The 17533-nt window shown below is 43.6% G+C and overlaps 1 protein-coding gene across 1 annotated transcript in view; it reads right to left on the bottom strand.

Annotated features, from left to right (window-relative positions):
• Mertk (MER proto-oncogene, tyrosine kinase) overlaps nucleotides 1-17533 on the bottom strand; it is a 102778-nt gene that overhangs the window by 31669 nt on the left and 53576 nt on the right. The window contains exons 7-8 of the mRNA XM_036185342.1: nucleotides 11945-12128; nucleotides 7381-7532 (exon numbers count right to left, since the gene is read on the bottom strand). Of these exons, the coding sequence (XP_036041235.1) occupies nucleotides 7381-7532; nucleotides 11945-12128 (336 nt within the window). The remainder of the gene's footprint in view (nucleotides 1-7380; nucleotides 7533-11944; nucleotides 12129-17533) is intronic.

Here is a 17533-nt window from a genome sequence, read left to right as displayed (position 1 = left end):
CTCAGTCTTCCTACTGTTGTAACTCTATAATATAGTTCCCAACCATAAAATTATTTTGTTGCTACTTCATAACTGTAATTTTGTTACTGTTATGAATGACAATGTAAATATCTGATAAGCAGGATATCTGATATGTGACTCCCCACAAGGGGTCACATCTGATATGTGACTCCCCACAAGGGGTCACAATCCACAGGTGGAGAACTGCTGTCTTAGATGTCAAGAGCAAGACTGAACCCTTGTGATCTCATGTGCAAAATCTTATCCTTGGTACACTGCCATAGATTCACACTGTTCCTGGGCACTCTGTACCTGCTAACCACCCTTGGTTTAGCCAAGCTTCTGTTCCCTGAGGTTCTGGTGATTCTAAGGAAACTCTCTAGTTGGGTAGATAGGAGGAATGATTGCATTTCCCCTTCTGCTTGACAAATGGACAATTTGTGAGGTTTGAAATCTTTTTTAGATTTGTTTATTTTATGCACATGAATGTTTTGCCTGCATATATGTCTATATACCACATGCATGCCTGATACCCATGGAGGCCAGAAGAAGGTGTGGGGTCTCCTAGAACTCTAATTACAGATGGTTGTGAGCTACCATGTGGGTGCTAGGAATTGAGCCTGGATCCTTTGGAAGGGCAGCCAGTGCTCTTAACCTCTGAGCTATCTCTCCAGCCCAAATTTGTTTTTTTGTTTTGTTTTGTATTTTCGAGACAGGGTTTCTCTGTGTAGCTTCATGCCTTTCCTGGAATTCACTCTGTTGCCCAGGCTGGCCTGGAACTCACAGAGATCCGCCTGCCTCTGCCTCCCGAGTGCTGGGATTACAGGTGTGTGCCACCACTGCCCGGCTTCCAGCCCCAATTTGTGAAAGTTTTGAAGCCTGGCTTCCTTTTACTGCTATTGTTTTTAATACCATTGTCATACAACCGTGAGTCATAAAGACCCAGGGAGAGAAACAGCCTTAACTGACCTCCATGGACCTGGATCTCTGTGAGTTCGAGACCAGCCTGGTCTACAGAGCGAGATCCAGGACAGGGATAAAGCTACACAGAGAAACCCTGTCTCAAAAAAACAAACAAACACAAACAAAAACAAAAACAAAACAAAACAAAAGATTTCATGCTGAAAAGGGAACTGGGCCTGAGTCTGGCTGTATACTGTTTTTTCCTACAAGGACTCAAACGTGATACATCATTTATAAGAGAAATTACCTTTAAATTAAAAGGAAACACACGAGTAGGAAAAAATGACACACTTAGACCAATATAAAGCCTAACAATAATGAAATTTTTTAAAAAAAGAAATGTAACAGTACATTTTTTCCTTGGAATCTGTATAGGGCTGGTTCCCACACAAAAGGGCTAGGTGTGTTCTCAGTGGTGGGTACATGCTTAGCTGAAGTGATGCTTTGGGTTTCATCCTCAGTATGCATACACAGACACAGTATCTGCATACAACCCACTGTAAATTCTTTTGTGAAAAATTAAAATACTTTGAGAATTTCATAATTTTGAGTATTAATAATTTCCTCCACTCCCTTTCAAATTCATAATCTCTTCTTCATTAATTAACATTGTCACACACTTACATGTAAATACAACTCTCTTAACCCACTTAGTGTTGCTCATATGGATATGTATTTAAGACTGACCACTTGGATTGGATAACCTATCGTGGGGCTCATCCTCCCTGGAGAGGACGGATTCTCCCTCTCTCAGCAACTGTTAATTGCTTGTAGCTCTTCATTTAGGAGTGGGGCCTTGTGAGAGTTCCCAACCCATGTGGGCATGTGTAACTCCTTTGATAACTTATAATACCCAAGTGTTAACAGCTGCTATATTACTTATAACAATGTGGTTATTCATATTGTATTGCTAGTTGTTAGATTGTTTAGGGAATAATGACCCAAACAAAAAAAGATTTTTTTTTTTCCTGAGACAGGGTTTCTCTGTTACTGCCCTGGCTGTTCTGAAACTCACTCTGTAGACCAGGCTGGCCTTGAACTCACAGAGATTCTCCTGCTTCTGCCTCCTAAAGGCTGAGATTAAAGGTGTGCATTACAATCACCTGGCCCAAACAACATTTTTGTTTGTTTTTTTTCGAGACAGGGTCTCTCTGTGTAGCTTTGTGTCTTTCCTGGATCTCACTCTGTAGACCAGGCTGGCCTCAAACTCACAGAGATCCACCTGGCTCTGCCTCCCGAGTGCTGGGATTAAAGGCGTGTGCCACCACTGCCTGGCACAACATTTTTAATGCTATTTTTTTTTTTTTTTTTGGTCCTATGAAGAAACCCAAGGTCTTATGCATGCTGAACATGTTTTCTAGAACTGACATACATTCCTAGACTCAAACAAACCAAACCAACCTAGGCTTGGTGTATACGTATATAATCTCAGCAATGAGGAGGCAGAGGCAGGAGGATAGCTCAAAGTTCCAGGCCAGCTAGGGCTACTTAATAAGGTCCTGTCTCAGACAAAACAACAACAAAAGCAAATATTTTGATCTAGAGCCTCACTATGTAGACCTGTCTGGCCAGACACTCACTGTGTAGACCAGGCTGACCTTGAACTGACAGCAGTTTTATAACCACAGTTCCCAAGTGCTAGGATTACAGACCGGCCATGCCTGGCTAGGAAGATAAAATGCTTGCTAACAGGCATGATTTGTTTTCTGAATATTTTCAATCTGTGATATTGAGTGCACAGACGTACAAGCCACAGACCAATTATGATTTATAATGACACTTACTCAGGGCCTATAGTTCATTATGAAAACCCAGAGAAACTATTTTTCATTTCCACCTTCTGTTCCCAACAGGAGTTAATACAGGCAAAGAGCTAACCTGGGAAAAGCACATGGAACAGGGTCTAGGCCAGCAAGTGTGACACTTCTTTTAATTCTGAGTTTGGACACTGTGCAGTTGATAAGAATGAATTACTAAGTATCGACCACACATATCCTCTGGGGTTGTCAGGGTGCAGAGCAGAGCCATTTCCCAGCATGCAGGGGTCTGCTCATGAGATGTGTGCCATGGGCTAACAGCATATTTCTTGTTTAATGAGCTTTCAAAAATCTATTAACATTTTTCAGGTAATGAAGCCCAATTTATGCTATGGCATTTGAATGCAATTTCTCATAATTATTTTTAAAAATGACATTATAGAGTTTTGGGGACAAGAAAGTAACAGCACATCTCTGGAAAAGACAATTTCTTTTTTTCCTTGTGGGTGTGGCTTGAAGTTAAGACAGGGCAACTATGGTATTTTTTTTTTTTTTATGATTATCAAATGACTTTAACATCACCAAATGTTCTTGAAGAATTCACTCCCTGTAAGCAATAACTGTGTCTAAGAACACGGCCCATTTCTAGCCCCAAGAGCAATAGCTTCAAGGAGGGAAGAAGTAACAAAGGTCACTTGGGAAAGTGCTCAGATTCAAGGCTCCGATGACCAGCCCATATCTTCCTATCATGACTCCGAGGGACCACACTATGGAGCTGAGTGTGCGATTCTGAAGTATGAAGAGAGCCAATGGCTACTAGGAAGTAACCCGGGGCTCTGAGAAGTTCTGGCTTTCCAGTCAGCCAGGCCCTGGTTCTTATCCCCACATCTCCAGTCCCAAGCTTGTGGCTCTGGGTGAGTCACTCGACACTGCTAAGACTGTTTCCTCGGGTAAATACTGAGAGGACTCTTTTTCACAAACTTCTGTAGGAGTTAAACAAGTCCCTTTTAGAAAACAGTTCGCAGCCTGGCAAAATAAATAAATAAATAAATAAACGGTGGTTCTTAGTGTCTTGAATTGTGTTCATCAAGGTGCTGTGCTCAGGTCTCCCTCCTCTATAGCTGTGAGGCCCTCCTTCAGCATCGGTCTCATGGTATCTTGCAAGCCTTAGAGCAGCGGAGGAAATTAAACTGTCTAGCTTCTCAAAGCAGGACATCCAAGATCATCCATTACTCCATAGTAAGATTCTCCTCTAATCCAAGAACCATTCTTGATTGATTCACGGGTTTCAGAAGTGGCTTAGAACCTTTAGCCATCTCATAAGAACACTGACTATTTCTCAGGCCTAAAAAATTATACCCTCTTTAATACCCTGCCCTTCTGATGAGAGAGAGACAGAGAGAGACAGAAAGAGACAGAGAGAAGAAAGGGAAGAGGTAGGGAGCATGTCAACATGCAGACACATCTCTGCTGCCCTGGCAGCCACTGGCAAACTCAGGAGCAGGCTTCTGGGGATCAAACCTGGGTCCTTGTGCATGAAAGGCAAGCACCCTACTACTAAGTAAGCTATACACCTAAAGCCCAATCCCATTGTTAAGACCACAATTATCTCTGTAGGGACTTCCATCTGGTCTAAAATCTCTACCCACTACAAACACAGATTAAGCCAGCATTAGAGCTAGAATCCCCACTCAGAGGCACGTTCTCCAGCTGGTTTCAATGCTACAGCAGGCTACACACACTGGGCCCTAGCATCACAGATGCCTCCAAAGCAAGGGCAAGGACCCGTGTTCAGACAGTGCACAGATGGATAAGACTCCAGGCTGAAAGAGAACACATTGGGCCCCACAACAACAATAATGATATCACTAAAGCTGACAAACATCATCTACAGATCAGCTTTGGACTACAAAGTACTCAGAGCAATTCTGAGAGGGCTAGCTGAGATGATCCAGTTTCAAAGACTACTTGAATAAGGACTTGAGATAAACCCTGAACTTTGGCATTATACACAGACTGGAAAACAAAGGATATAGCCTTTCCTAGAATTTGACAATTAACCCAAAATTTTCTTTTCAGAATAAAGATACCTTTGCCCATAAAAAAAAAAAAAAAAAAAAAAAAAAAGAATTTGCCCCTCACTTTTGTACTTTGAGTTCTGATTTGGAAGGCAAGAAAAATAAAACAAAAATGGTAACAACAACAAAACACTTTACTGAAGTATAAGAAATATCCAACCAGTAAAGACCAGAAGCTTCTTTCTCTAATTGCCCACACCATTCTCACCACAGAGGGCACCATCCTAAAGGGCACTGGGGATACAGAACACAGCTGAGCATTGCTGATGTTCCATGTAGCAGACCACCGGACCACCGCCATTCACAACATTCTCATTACCATTGACCTTCACCCACCTCAGCTCAAAAGGGCCTCACCAGAAAAGTAGCTTCCTCTCATGCCAGAGGCGGACAGCATGACCAGGCATTGGTTGGCTTTTAGAGTACTCAGAAGTCGCCATTGGCAGTCACTATTTTCTGCCAATAAAGAAATAGGACATTTGAGCCGGTTGGTGGTCGAGCACACCTTTAATCCCAGCACTCAGGAGGCAGAGACCGGAGGATTTCTGTGAGTTCAAGGTCAACCCGGTCTACAGAGTAAGTTCCAGGATAGCTAGGTCAGAAATTTCAGCAGTGTCCGATTTCCGGCCTTACGTAAGAAGAAGTAGCTAAAAGTGTCAACGAAAGGACAGCCGTGAGAGGCCGACACTGTCCCAGCCTTACAAGATGAAGGGTGTCCTAGAAATGAGGCGACATATGCCCAGGTCATTGTAACCGTCACTTCAGCCTGGTTAGGCCCTCCGTGCCTTCTTTAGGAGACCCTCTTTGCCTCCAGGTTCAAGTCAGGAGACAGAAGCATATTGCAGCCTACAACATTCTCAGAGTAATGTGACCCACTCGCCCGGTTATCGTCACAAGGCACGAAGTCCAGTGTGGGCGCAAGGCAAATGACCTCATGACTGGATGACTTGCCATCTGCAAGGAGGTAAAGCTACTGAAAGGTCACAGCCTCAACTGTGCCTATATTGTTCTCGCTGTAGAGAAGACTCATCTGAACAAAGGGCAATGAGAATGTAGGGCATGGCTGGGTGTGAGTGGCACTCGGTGCATTGGGCTCTCTGGCCAAGTCATTCATAAAGGTTTCACCATTGTTCTGAATGCCACAGCTTGAGAAGTCCCCTTTAGAAAAGAAGCCTTCATTTAAACGAGAAGGAATAGCTCTGTAAACGCACTGGTTTGCTTTAGAATGCAGATGGGTCTGCTGGTATCGTCCCCCAACAGAGAAAGAAGAAATTCCTACTGAAATGGACAATTGCCAAACCCTTCTGTCCTACACTCAGCATTACCACTGTGAGAAAATGCTACATCATCTGAACCAGTTACTCCCTTTACTCAGCCCATGGAGAAATCCAGTTAACTTTGTGACTCCTGGGACAAGACTAGGGATGGAGAGGTTTCTCATGTAGGGTTGGATACTTGGCTATCGCTCACATGATGGAGAAGAACCTGACGTCTAAGCCCTTGTCTTTTTCTTCCATCCCATCACACACTGTTTTCAAGAGCCTGTTTTCTTATATAAAAGAAAGAGAACAAATCCCAATTGTCCTTTTGGAAAAAAGCAATTTTCATAAACACTGGATGGCATGAAGGTGGAAATGATGGGAACAAAGGTTGGAAACAAAGTTTGGAACAGGGCTGTAGCTGTCCCTCTCTCTTACCAAGCAGTTTTGTGATGTCCCAGATACATGCAATAGAGACTTAACTTGGGGTCTACCAACAGGGTTAGATGGAAGAGGAATATGATGACTCATGAGGCATAATTTCCGTGACCACAGTAAAGAAAGGTAAGGGAGAATGAATCCTGCTAGCGACACCAGTACATCCACCTTCTCTAGTCTGATTTCTGTGGCTGTGATAAACACCAGGGCGAGGAAGGGTTTATTGGTTTATACTCCCAGGTCACAAGCCACCAAGGAGGGAAGTTAGGGCAGGAATTGAAGCAGAAACCACAGAGGATGCTGCTTAGTGGCTTGTTTCCTGGCTTATGCTCAGGTAGTTTTCTTATACAGTCTAGCTCCACCTGCCTAGGGATGGTCTTGCCCACAGTGGGCTGGGCCCTTCCACAGATAGGGGCTGCTTGCTCTTTGCTGTTCTCTGTAAAGCTAAGGATGTTCCATGACAATCCTTTTCAGAAAAGAATCTTCAGGCATTTCCACAAGGCTATGAATTGCCAGGATGCTAAGCCCTTTAGCCCCCTGACTGCAAGCGATGATTGCTGGATAGTCCACACTACACTCTTCCTGTAACAGCCTAAATTCCCTGAAGACAAGAGACACATGATAACACAGGCTAGTAATACCTATTTGCTGCCAATAAATTAATGAAGAGTAAGTGGGGTAGTGAAACCCCCACCCAAAGACTCCCTAGAATGTTCTGAATGTTTAGTCCTCTCTAATTTTTACTACTTTGTTTGTGTCCCATTGAAAGATGCCTTGCCTTGCTCAATCATAAACACTCTCCACAAAAAACGAAAGCTTCTGAAACAGAAGGCAATTGGCAAGTCAAAAGGAAATAACTAAGTATGCTTTTGGGTGCAGACTTACGGGAGTCCCCGAACTCTCCCACACATGAGATATCCTGTAGCCCACCAGTTCCCCATCCTGCCGCTTAATTGGAGGCTTCATCCATTTGATGTCCACACTATTGTTAGATTCGTTCAGAAACATGGTGACATTTAAAGGTGCTACGGATGGAGCTGCAAAGGAAAGAGAAAAAGATGAAGAGCTACAAAGAAGACCACATAGATTGATTTTCTTCTTGGTTATCAAGTGTTTGGGTTTCAGATGCTCTATGAAAGACCCAGACTAATGGTCAATTTCCATCTTTTTTTTTTTTTCAATTAAGGACCATTGAAATGCCACAGGAGTTTTGCGTGCCCATTTTACATGGTGATGGGATAAAAAAACAGAGCTTGATACACATTGGGCAAGCATCTTACCAACCAACCTACATCCCTGGCTCTCATGTAAGTTTTTATAAGTAAGGGTTTTTGGAGGCTAAATCCTCAAGATTCACTTGCTATTTTAGCCACCCAGGGGAGGCGAACAATGATGAAGAAGTCTGGGAAGGAGGAGGCTGGTGCTCATGGGTTCCTTCCATAGACACCTGGGGTACTGGAAGTGAACAAGGCTGAATGAAGATAAACTGTGGCTCTGGGCTGGGCAGTCAGGGAATGCTGGTGAGCTCAGAATGAACTTTCATTATACAGCCCAGAGGCAGGCAGTTACTGGTTCGGACAGAGGTATCCAGTCAGTAAGTCTGAAGTCATCGCCCAGCATCTTCAAGGGATTCCTAGAGGTACCAAAGTTCCCAGGTGCTCACATACCTATGTCCTCCCAGGGCTATGCAAAAAAACCCTGTCTTGAAAAATAAAACAAAATAAACAAAACAAAGCAAAAAAAAATGCAAAGAAAAGCTTGGGGCTGGAGAACGTGACTTTTTAGACTAAAGAGGTCACTAGATATCCACAGGGCCCTCATTCTCCATCACAGCCTATCACAGTACCAGGACCAAATAAAGAAGATGTTCCAAAAAAAAAAAACAGTCCATGCAGAAAATCTTCCACAGCAGCCAAAACAACAGACAAACAAACATCTCAGAAATAACCAATATTTTGAGGAGGGGAAGGTTTCTAACCTAATAGTCTATATTCTACCCAAGTATGAGGCAAAGGCATAGAGGTCCTCACAGTTTTTACTTCTGCGCACACTCTCTTGGAAAGCTACTTAAGGATGCACTCAGCCCAGTGAGATGGTTTGGTTCAGCACATAAAGATATTCTCTGTAACAGGTAAAGATGATCTCAGCCAAGCCTGATGACCTGAGTTTGACCCTCAGAACTCTCGGTGCAATGAAAGAACTGACTCCTGAAAGTTGTCTTCTGACCTCAACATACATCTACACACACACACACACACACACACACACACTCACATCTAAATAAATAAATACATAAATAAATAAGTGCCATGAAAACTGAGGAATAAATCAAGAGAGATAAATATGTAGGGCAAGGCAAGAGAGTCCTGTGGTGATTCCAAGGGAAGATATGGAAAGAACGACACAAAAAGATTGAAGGCATCAGTGCTCAGGATGGCATCAGGCTGAGGACAGTGCTAATTCCCATCAATTGGACTGGAAACCCTTACGATCAAGGTCATTGGCCACACCACACAGAATGGTCTTGTCTCCACAGTAGTTAATAACATTGCTATTCTGAGCAATGCTGTGGTCTTCCTCAACAAATCTTAAAAAGCAATACCCCAAAAGAAGAACTTGTTTCCTGTAGTTGGTTTTTTTTGGGGGGCCCATCACCCAGCTCCCAAATAAATACATGGAGACTTACTCTTACTTATGAATGCCCGGCCTTAGCTTGGCTTGTTTCTAGCCAGCTTTTCTACCTTAAATTATCCTGTTTCTCTTTAACTACATTTGCCTCTGGGCTTTTTAATTTTTTTTTTCTTTTTTGGCTTTTAAAGATTTATTTATTTATTATATATACAGTGAGTGTTCAGCCTGCAGGCCAGAAGAGGGCATCATTGTAGATGGTTGTAAGCCACCATGTGGTTGTTGGGAATTGAACTCAGGACCTCTGGAAGAACAGCCAGTGCTCTTAACCTCTGAGCCATCTCTCTAGCCCTTTTTTTGTTTTTTTCAAGACAGGTTTTCTCTGTGTAACAGCTCTGGTTGTTCTGGAGCTCACTTTGTAGACCAGCCTGGCCTCAAACTCACTGAGATCCACCTGCCTCTGCCTCCCCAGCACTGGGATTAAAGGCATGTGCCACCACCACCCAGCACCTTTCTTTATTTTATATATCTTTCTTCTTTTCTTACTCTGTGGTTGTCTGTGTGGCTGGGGTGGCTGGCCCCTAGCATTCTCCTTTTCTCACTCCTCCCTAGCTGTTGACCAATCAGGTGCTTTAAGCAGGCAAAGTAACACAGCTTTACAGAGTTAAACAAATGTAACATTTTAAAAAATGCAACACATCTCTGCATCATTAAACAAATATCCCACAGCATAAATGAATGTAACACATTACATTTTTTTTTTTTTTTAGACAGGGTTTTTCTGTAGCTTTGGAGGCTGTCCTGGATCTCACTCTGTAGACCAGCCTGGCCTCAAACTCACAGAGATCCGCCTGCCTCTGCCTCCCGAGTGCTGGGATTACAGGCGTGTGCCACCACCGCCCAGCCGAATGTAACACATCTTAAACTAATATTCCACAACGGTTTCCCACTGGCTCATCTGTGTCCTAAGTAGTGATAAAGATCACTTCTTAGAGGAAATTCTTCCAACAAGGTAGAATTCTCATAGTACTGCCAAACAGCACAGCACTAGCCATGAAAAGAGTATCCATTCCAGGTGTCTTAGTTAGGGTTACTATTGCTGTGAGGAAACATCATGACCAAAAACAAGTTGGGGAGGAAAGGGTTTATTTGGCTAATACTTCCACATCATAGTCCCTCACTGAAGGCAGTCAGGACAGGAACTCAAACAGGGCAAGAACCTGGAGACAGGAGCTGATGCAGTGGCCATAGAGGGGTGCTGCTTACTGGCTTGCTCCTCATGGTTTGCTCAGCCTGCTTTCTTATAAAACCCAGGACCACCAGCCTGGGAATGGCACCACCCACAATGGACTGGATCCTTCCGCATTGATCACTAGTTAAGAAATGCCCTGTAGGTTTGCCTACAGCTTGATCTTACGGAGGCATTTTCTTAATTGATGCTCCCTCCTCTCAGATGACTTTAGTTTGTATCAAATTGATGTAAAACTAGCCAGCACACTAGGATACCAAGAAATCATCCCAGATAGATGTTAAAATCATCAATTATCCTAACTGTATTATATATGATCTAAAAGTTTAGGCATGAAATATATAAGAAGCAGAAAAGAATCACAGCATGAGAGACAAAGACTAGTTAGGATTAGTAGCTGGTTAGGTAAGATGACTAAGTAAAAGATAAGATTACTGAACCAGAAGACATAAACAATAGAAACTCTACAAAGGAAAAATGAGAGCAAAGGGGAGGGATTAGCAGAGTATCACTGAATGATGGGACTTCTAATGGTCTGTTGTGCACATAGCTGAAGTCCTTAAAAGAGAGGAGAGGTAAAAAGGGCAAAAATGTGTGAGGAGTACAATAGGCACCCAGTCCTAGATTCGGTCTCCAATACTGTGAGGGCAAGATGGTAGCCCGAATTCTCCCAAATGTGATACAAACTAAAATCACAGAGATGCAAGAAGTCCAATGGCCTTCAAGCACAAGGAATATTAGTAAAACAAAGCTAAAGGATGTAATTGTTAAATTGTTCAAAGTCAGCACTAAGGGAAGAAATGGAGACAAAGCGCATCTTACACACAAAGTCAAGTTTACCACCAACATGATGTTGGAAACAAAGCAAGAAAGGAAACAGTGGAACATTGTAATACACTAAAAGGAAAAACAAGAACTCTCCCTCCCCCTTCACTTAAGAAAAGAAAAAAACAAACCCAAACCTCTCCACACTATTTACTTTTTGCTACTGTAGTAAACATCACCACCTTGGCAGAGGGAAGGGTTCATCTTATCTTACACTTCCAGGTCACACTGCCTTCTTGAGGGACATAAGGGAAGGAACTTTTAGGGCAGGAACCTGCAGCAGCAGCCATGGAGGGGTGAACCGCTGTTGCTGTTTTGATCTCTGAGCAGGAGGGTCTCTAAGAGTTCCAGGCCAGCCAAGACCATATGGTGAGACCCTGTCTCAAACAAACAACCTAACTAGAACATCCTCTAGACAACTGTGAAGTTAGAATTTTATATAATTAAAAAAAATGACTTTTCCCTCCTTGGGTCGCCTGCTATGAATAAAAACTGTGCATTATATGTTAATTGAAAATAATACTGGCTTTGAGAATGGTGCCACCATCTTCCCATGTAAAGGAAAATGTTAAATACACATAGTACAGATAAGGTTTTTAGGTGTTTTTTGTTTTTGTTTTTTAATTACTAAGAAACAGTTTTCTTTCCCATCTTATTGGCCACCCCACTAAAATGCACCCCACAAGCAGAGTGCACACAACATCAGGCTGTTGGGGGGGAATGTTCATTGTGTATCTCAGGAATTACCTCCTTCTGTTGTGCTGGCCAGAATCCAAGGGCTTACTGCAGACCAGCCAATTTCGTTCCGACAGGACACACCGATGCTGTAATTAGCCAGGGCTTGCAGCTGCTGGATTTCATACAGATGTGGCGAAGCAGAGGTATTAAAAATCATGACGGAGCCGTTACTCAGCAGGTCAGCTTCCTTGACCTGAATGAAGAGTACAGATGTGGACCAGCATTAGTCAGGTTGGGGGAATGTCAGACTTGGGCACACAAATGTTGGATGCACGTAGCCCTTCCGCTGTGCTGGAGGAAGGGCCTGTTTTATTCCCATCAGCATTGCTTCTGTTACTCATGCCACTCTGGCAACAGCTGGAGTCCTCAGGAAAACGTCTACACCGAGGAGTTTCACTAAGGCAGGCAACAGGCAGACAGCTACCGTGATAATGATATTATTAATACATTAATAATTATAACTTGCTCTGTACTCAAATAGAAAGTGGCCCTTCTCCTCCCAGATCCACTTGACTTCTTTTTTTTTTTAAAGATTTATTTATTTATTTATTATGTACACAGAAGAGGGTGCCAGATCTCATTACAGATGGCTGTGAGCCACCATGTGGGTGCTGGGAATTGAACTCAGGACCTCTGGAAGAGCAGTCAGTGCTCTTAACCTCTGAGCCATCTCTCCAGCCCCCTACTTGAGTTCTTAATCTAGTCTTTTGTTCCATAGTATCTGGCCCTTTAAATAATTTCCAGATCTCGTTTTAGAGGATGGGGTTCTTGGCTTTTGTCATCATCCTTGTTTGATGATAACATGAAAAGCAAGCACAAAATATCATTCAAGTATCCTTTCCAGTACTTCATAAGGCGGGACATGCTTGTGTGTGTGTGTGTGTGTGTGTGTGTTTTAGAGACACTATATCACCATGGTCTTCTGACACAGTGCCAATGGCTTTGTCAGATTTTACTATTCCTAAAGAGTTTATCATGAATTTAAAAGCTCACAACTTGGGGTTGGAGAGTTGGCTCAGCAGTTCAGAGCACTGGCTGCTCTTTCAGAGGACCTAGGTTCAATTCCCAGCACGAGTATGCTTGTGAGCTAGCAGATGTGGGTTCTGGGAAATGAATTAAGGTCCTCTGGAAAAGCAGGCAGCATTCTTAATCACTGAGCAATCTCTCCGGTCCCCCTGTAAAGCTTTTTATTAGCATCTGTTAATTATACATAATAATGGGTTTCATTATAACATTTTCAGACATGTATATAAATGTTTTTGATTATATTCAATCCCCATCACATTCTCTTGTTCCCTCCACCCCCTTCCTTGCTCTGGTCTCCCTTCTGTTATGTATGTTTCTTTCTTTCTTTCTTTCTTTATTTATTTATTTATTTATTTATTTTATGTGTATGAATGTTCTGCCTGTATGAGTGTGTGTGCACCATACATATGCCTGGTGTTAGCAGAGGTCAGAAAAAGGCACCAGATCCCCTGGAACTGGAGTTTCAGGAAGTTCTGAACCTTCATGTGGGTGCTGGGCCCCCAAGCTGGGTCATGGCAAAAGTAAATAATACTGCTAACACCTGAGCCATCCTCCAGTACTGTCATGGCTTTTTTGTGTGTGTCTCTGTGTGTGAAATGAATTCCATTAGGATTGTTTACAGGAGCATGTGTGAGGAGTTATTTACAGAACCACGGGCACCTTACCAGTGGCTACACTTCTGAAAAAAAAAGAGTAGCTCCTGGAGCAATCATTTACTGTCTACAAAGCTTCAAGGTGGAGTGAGGCCCCATGAGCTAACAATTATTAACTGCCTATCTAGTCTCAGGAAGGAGGAAGGCTTTACACGCACCTCCCCACTCCATGACAGGATGTTGGTGGGCCCAGCTTTGTGCAAGTCTTGTGTAGGTGACCACAGCTGCAGAACTCAAGAGGGCAATGGCCTTGTCATGCTGGGAAGACCACTGAACCACATTTTAAATTTCCAGCATTATATCTTGTTCCAGGTAGAACTGTCTGTATTAGTCAGGGTTCTCTAGAGGAACAGAATGGATAAAATACATACAAAGGCGATTTATTAGAATGGCTTACAGGTGGTGGTCCAGCAAGTCCAACAATGGCTGTCTACCAATGGAAGGTTCAAGAACCCAGTAATTGTTCAGTTCATGAGGCTGGATGTCTCAGCTAGCCTTCAGTATATGCCAGAATCCTGGAGAAGTAGGCTCCAATGCCAGTGTGGGAGTGGACTTGCAGAAGAGAGCAAGGAGGCAGAGAGTGGAAGCTTCCTTCTTCCATGTCCTTTATGTAGGCTGCCAGCAGAAGGGGTGTCCCAGGTTAAAGGTGGATCTCCCACCTCAGAAGATCTCAATTAAAAGTGGGTCTTCCCGCTTCAAATGATTTAATTAAGAACAAAATCTCTCCCAGGTGTGCCCAGCTGCCTGGGTTTTAGTTAATTCCAGATGTGGACAACCGAGAATAGAATCACACCTTCTTTCTATCTTCTTTTTACATTCCAGTTGGAAACCCTGGTCACGTTGACTTCTGAAGTAAGTAGTGAGTAGGTCTTGAAGAAAGTCAACATCTTCCTCAAGAGAATCAAGATTCTGAGGCTATCAGAAAATTCATATGCAGCAATTTACATTTGAGGAGGAATCTGAGGTTTTGAGGCGCAGGCTATCTTGTAGGAAGATCCTGTTACCCCTGAATGGCCACACACACTTCTGGGCGAGGCTGAGTTAGTTCCACGAGCTTATTACATTGTAGATATTGCTCTTCCAGCTTCCTGGTTCTGGGTCTACACTCATTCTCAGGCTGTTTTGTGGAGGAATACACATCTTGTACAAACATGGCCTCAGGAACCTCCCATGGAGCCATAACCTAGACGCTCTCCTAGACACTCTCGTTTCCACAGCACACCTGCCCTTGGAGTGCCACCCTGACAAAGCTAGTGTGCAACTGCTGGCTTTGCTTCTTCTTAGAGGCCTGTGATCTGTCGTCATCGGGCAGAGCTACACACGTGCTAGGGAACTGACTGCCACGGAGCTACAAACACCTGAGTCTCCTCAAAGCTTCTATTTTGAGAGTCTTGATAAGCAGCCCAGGCTGTCGAAAAACTTACATTCATTCCCCCTTCTCCGTCTCCAAGTAGCTGGGTTTCTAGCACACTGGGATTGGCAGTCACCATGCCCCTGCAATGCCCTGTCCTTCTCATTCTGTAAAGTGCACACCCCTGCTGTTGCCTTGAGTTGCCTTTAGTAATGCTGAATGGTCCTTTACGCTAATTTCTCTTCACTCTAACAGAAACTCAACCTGAAGAGCTCACACAGTTGGCATATGTTTTGGGAGAAGCTGGGAATCACAGAAAGGATGATTTCTATCTCATCCAGCACACCTTTCTCTAATCTCCTTAAAATGCTTATCTCCTCGAAATGTTTATCTCCTCATCTTTATACCCTCAAACTCCACAGTTTCCTCCACACTGCCCTTCAGATTGATGCTCACAGAGCAAGAGAACAAGATTCTCAGCTCAAATCTAGTCCTTGGCCAAACTATCCCCTGTCCCCTTATGCATACTTCCTGTTTGGGAATGGGGTTATGGGGGAGTTTGGAAGTGGTTTCTCTGGTATGTATAAAATTAATAGAAAGACAGAACAGTGGTGGGTAAAACAGAAGCAAACAAAAGCAATTTTGGGGGAAAAAAAACTTTAATCCAAAAAGATGAATTTCCCTTAATAATGGAGGTACAATTAAGGCCATGGATGTAGAGTTGTTATGTCAGGATAGGTGTATTTGCAGTTTAACACCAGAACCATAAATAGACATTTTGGAATATTTTGGAATCCCCTGGTGGATACCATGAGGGTGGGTGTCGTGAAGGCCGAGTTCCACCTCTGACTCAGACCTCATGGGTGACAAGAAGGTACCAGCTGGCCTGAGAAGCCACCACTGTTCAAGGAACAGAGGCCATGTGCTTATCTTGGGGGTGGCTTTTTGGCAGAAATTACTTTTTGTTCTTTCATATTAAACTATGTGCTGACTTCCTGGTGACCAACCACTAAAACTAAGGTGGAGGAGACCTTTGGCTCTCTGCCCCAATCCCATTTCCGGAACCCTATTTACAGGCAGGTTCTTGGGAAAACAGACTTTCTAAAATGGTCCTCTTCTGTGGACCCTGGGGGAGGGGGCAGAGGGCATGAAATGGCAAGGAACATGTGAAGCAGTTAAAGATAGAAATGGAGCATGTGTCCCAAAAATGGGGGGGGGGGGAGAAACCAGTCAGGATCAAAGGACATGAACGGGTGTGTCCTGATAGTGCTCAGTCCAAATCCCATCCAAAACATTCATTGTTACTGAGTCAGAGCTTAAAATGGTGATGAACTACAGCCCATTTGGTCCCTTCAGGAAGGGGACGCGCCACATACAACCTCTAGACTCCCTGCAGGGCTTCTATGGGAAACAAAGGTACTCTATTAAGTGTGAAGTTCAGAAAAATAAAACCAGGTTTTAATACAGGAAAAGAAGGAGATTGCTGTGTCGTTTAACTGGCTTCCCAATGCCCTCATTTGCTCGTTTAACAATTCCACCAGAGATGGGAGGGAGAAAGAGTGAAGGGCGGCTGAGCTAGCTGGTGGTTTGAGTGCAGAACGACCACATCTGACATCACGCGGTCCAAGGTGGCTGAGAGGAGCCTGTCATTTGTCTGCCCTGGGATGCTTTCTCATATGGACCATGACTATGCAGAGCCACAGTCAGAGAGAACGGCTAAGCTGGTGTTTGATTCTCCTCCTCCCAAAGTGACCTGGTGCTTTCTGACTCCAGCTGTCTCACCCCACCTCACAGCCACCCTGAGGCCACTCTCTCAAAGTGGTGGTGGGAGTAGCCATTCTCTCTCAGCGTCTCCCTGAAGTTCACCACTCTCAGGAGGGAAGATATGCCATACCCTCTCCGGTTCCTCAGTTTAGCAACTTGAACTTGCAGCCTTTCAGAAGGCTGTCTGTAACTTCAGCTATGTCTATAAGAATAAATGTCAACACCCATCCCCTCACTGTACTCTACATCGGAGCTCTGAACTCACACAAGCAAAACTGATAGAATTGCTGGGCGGTGTTGGCACACGCCTTTAACCCCAGCACTTGGGGAGGCAGACACAGGCGGATCTTTGTGAGTTTGAGGCCAGCCTGTTCTACAGAATGAGTTCCAGGAAAGGCACAAAGCTACACAAAGAAACCCTGTCTCGAAAAACTAAAACAAAACAAAACAACACACACACACACACACACACACACACACACACACACACACACAAAACTGATTAAAGGGGGGAATTAAAGGGGGGAAAGTTTACAAAATAAGAGTTGAGCCCCTAACTCCTACTAAAGTTATGGATAGAAATATTAGACAGAACACCAACAGTGAAGCAAGACAAAGACAACGAAGCAGCTGGGTGAAACTGTACACACAGAACATTCCCGCCAGCTGCTTTACATCATCTCTAGTCCTTGGCAGTCTCCAGGACAGGACATACACTATGTCATTAAACAAGCCTCAATAGATTTTAAATGACTGAAATCAGTCTAAGTATTTTCTAATGAACATTAGAAATAGACAAAGAGG

The sequence above is a fragment of the Onychomys torridus genome, chromosome 4 (assembly GCF_903995425.1).
Source record: "Onychomys torridus chromosome 4, mOncTor1.1, whole genome shotgun sequence".
Lineage (NCBI taxonomy): Eukaryota > Metazoa > Chordata > Mammalia > Rodentia > Cricetidae > Onychomys > Onychomys torridus.
Note: the sequence above shows the minus strand (reverse complement) of the source record. Positions and strands in the feature narration are given on the sequence as shown.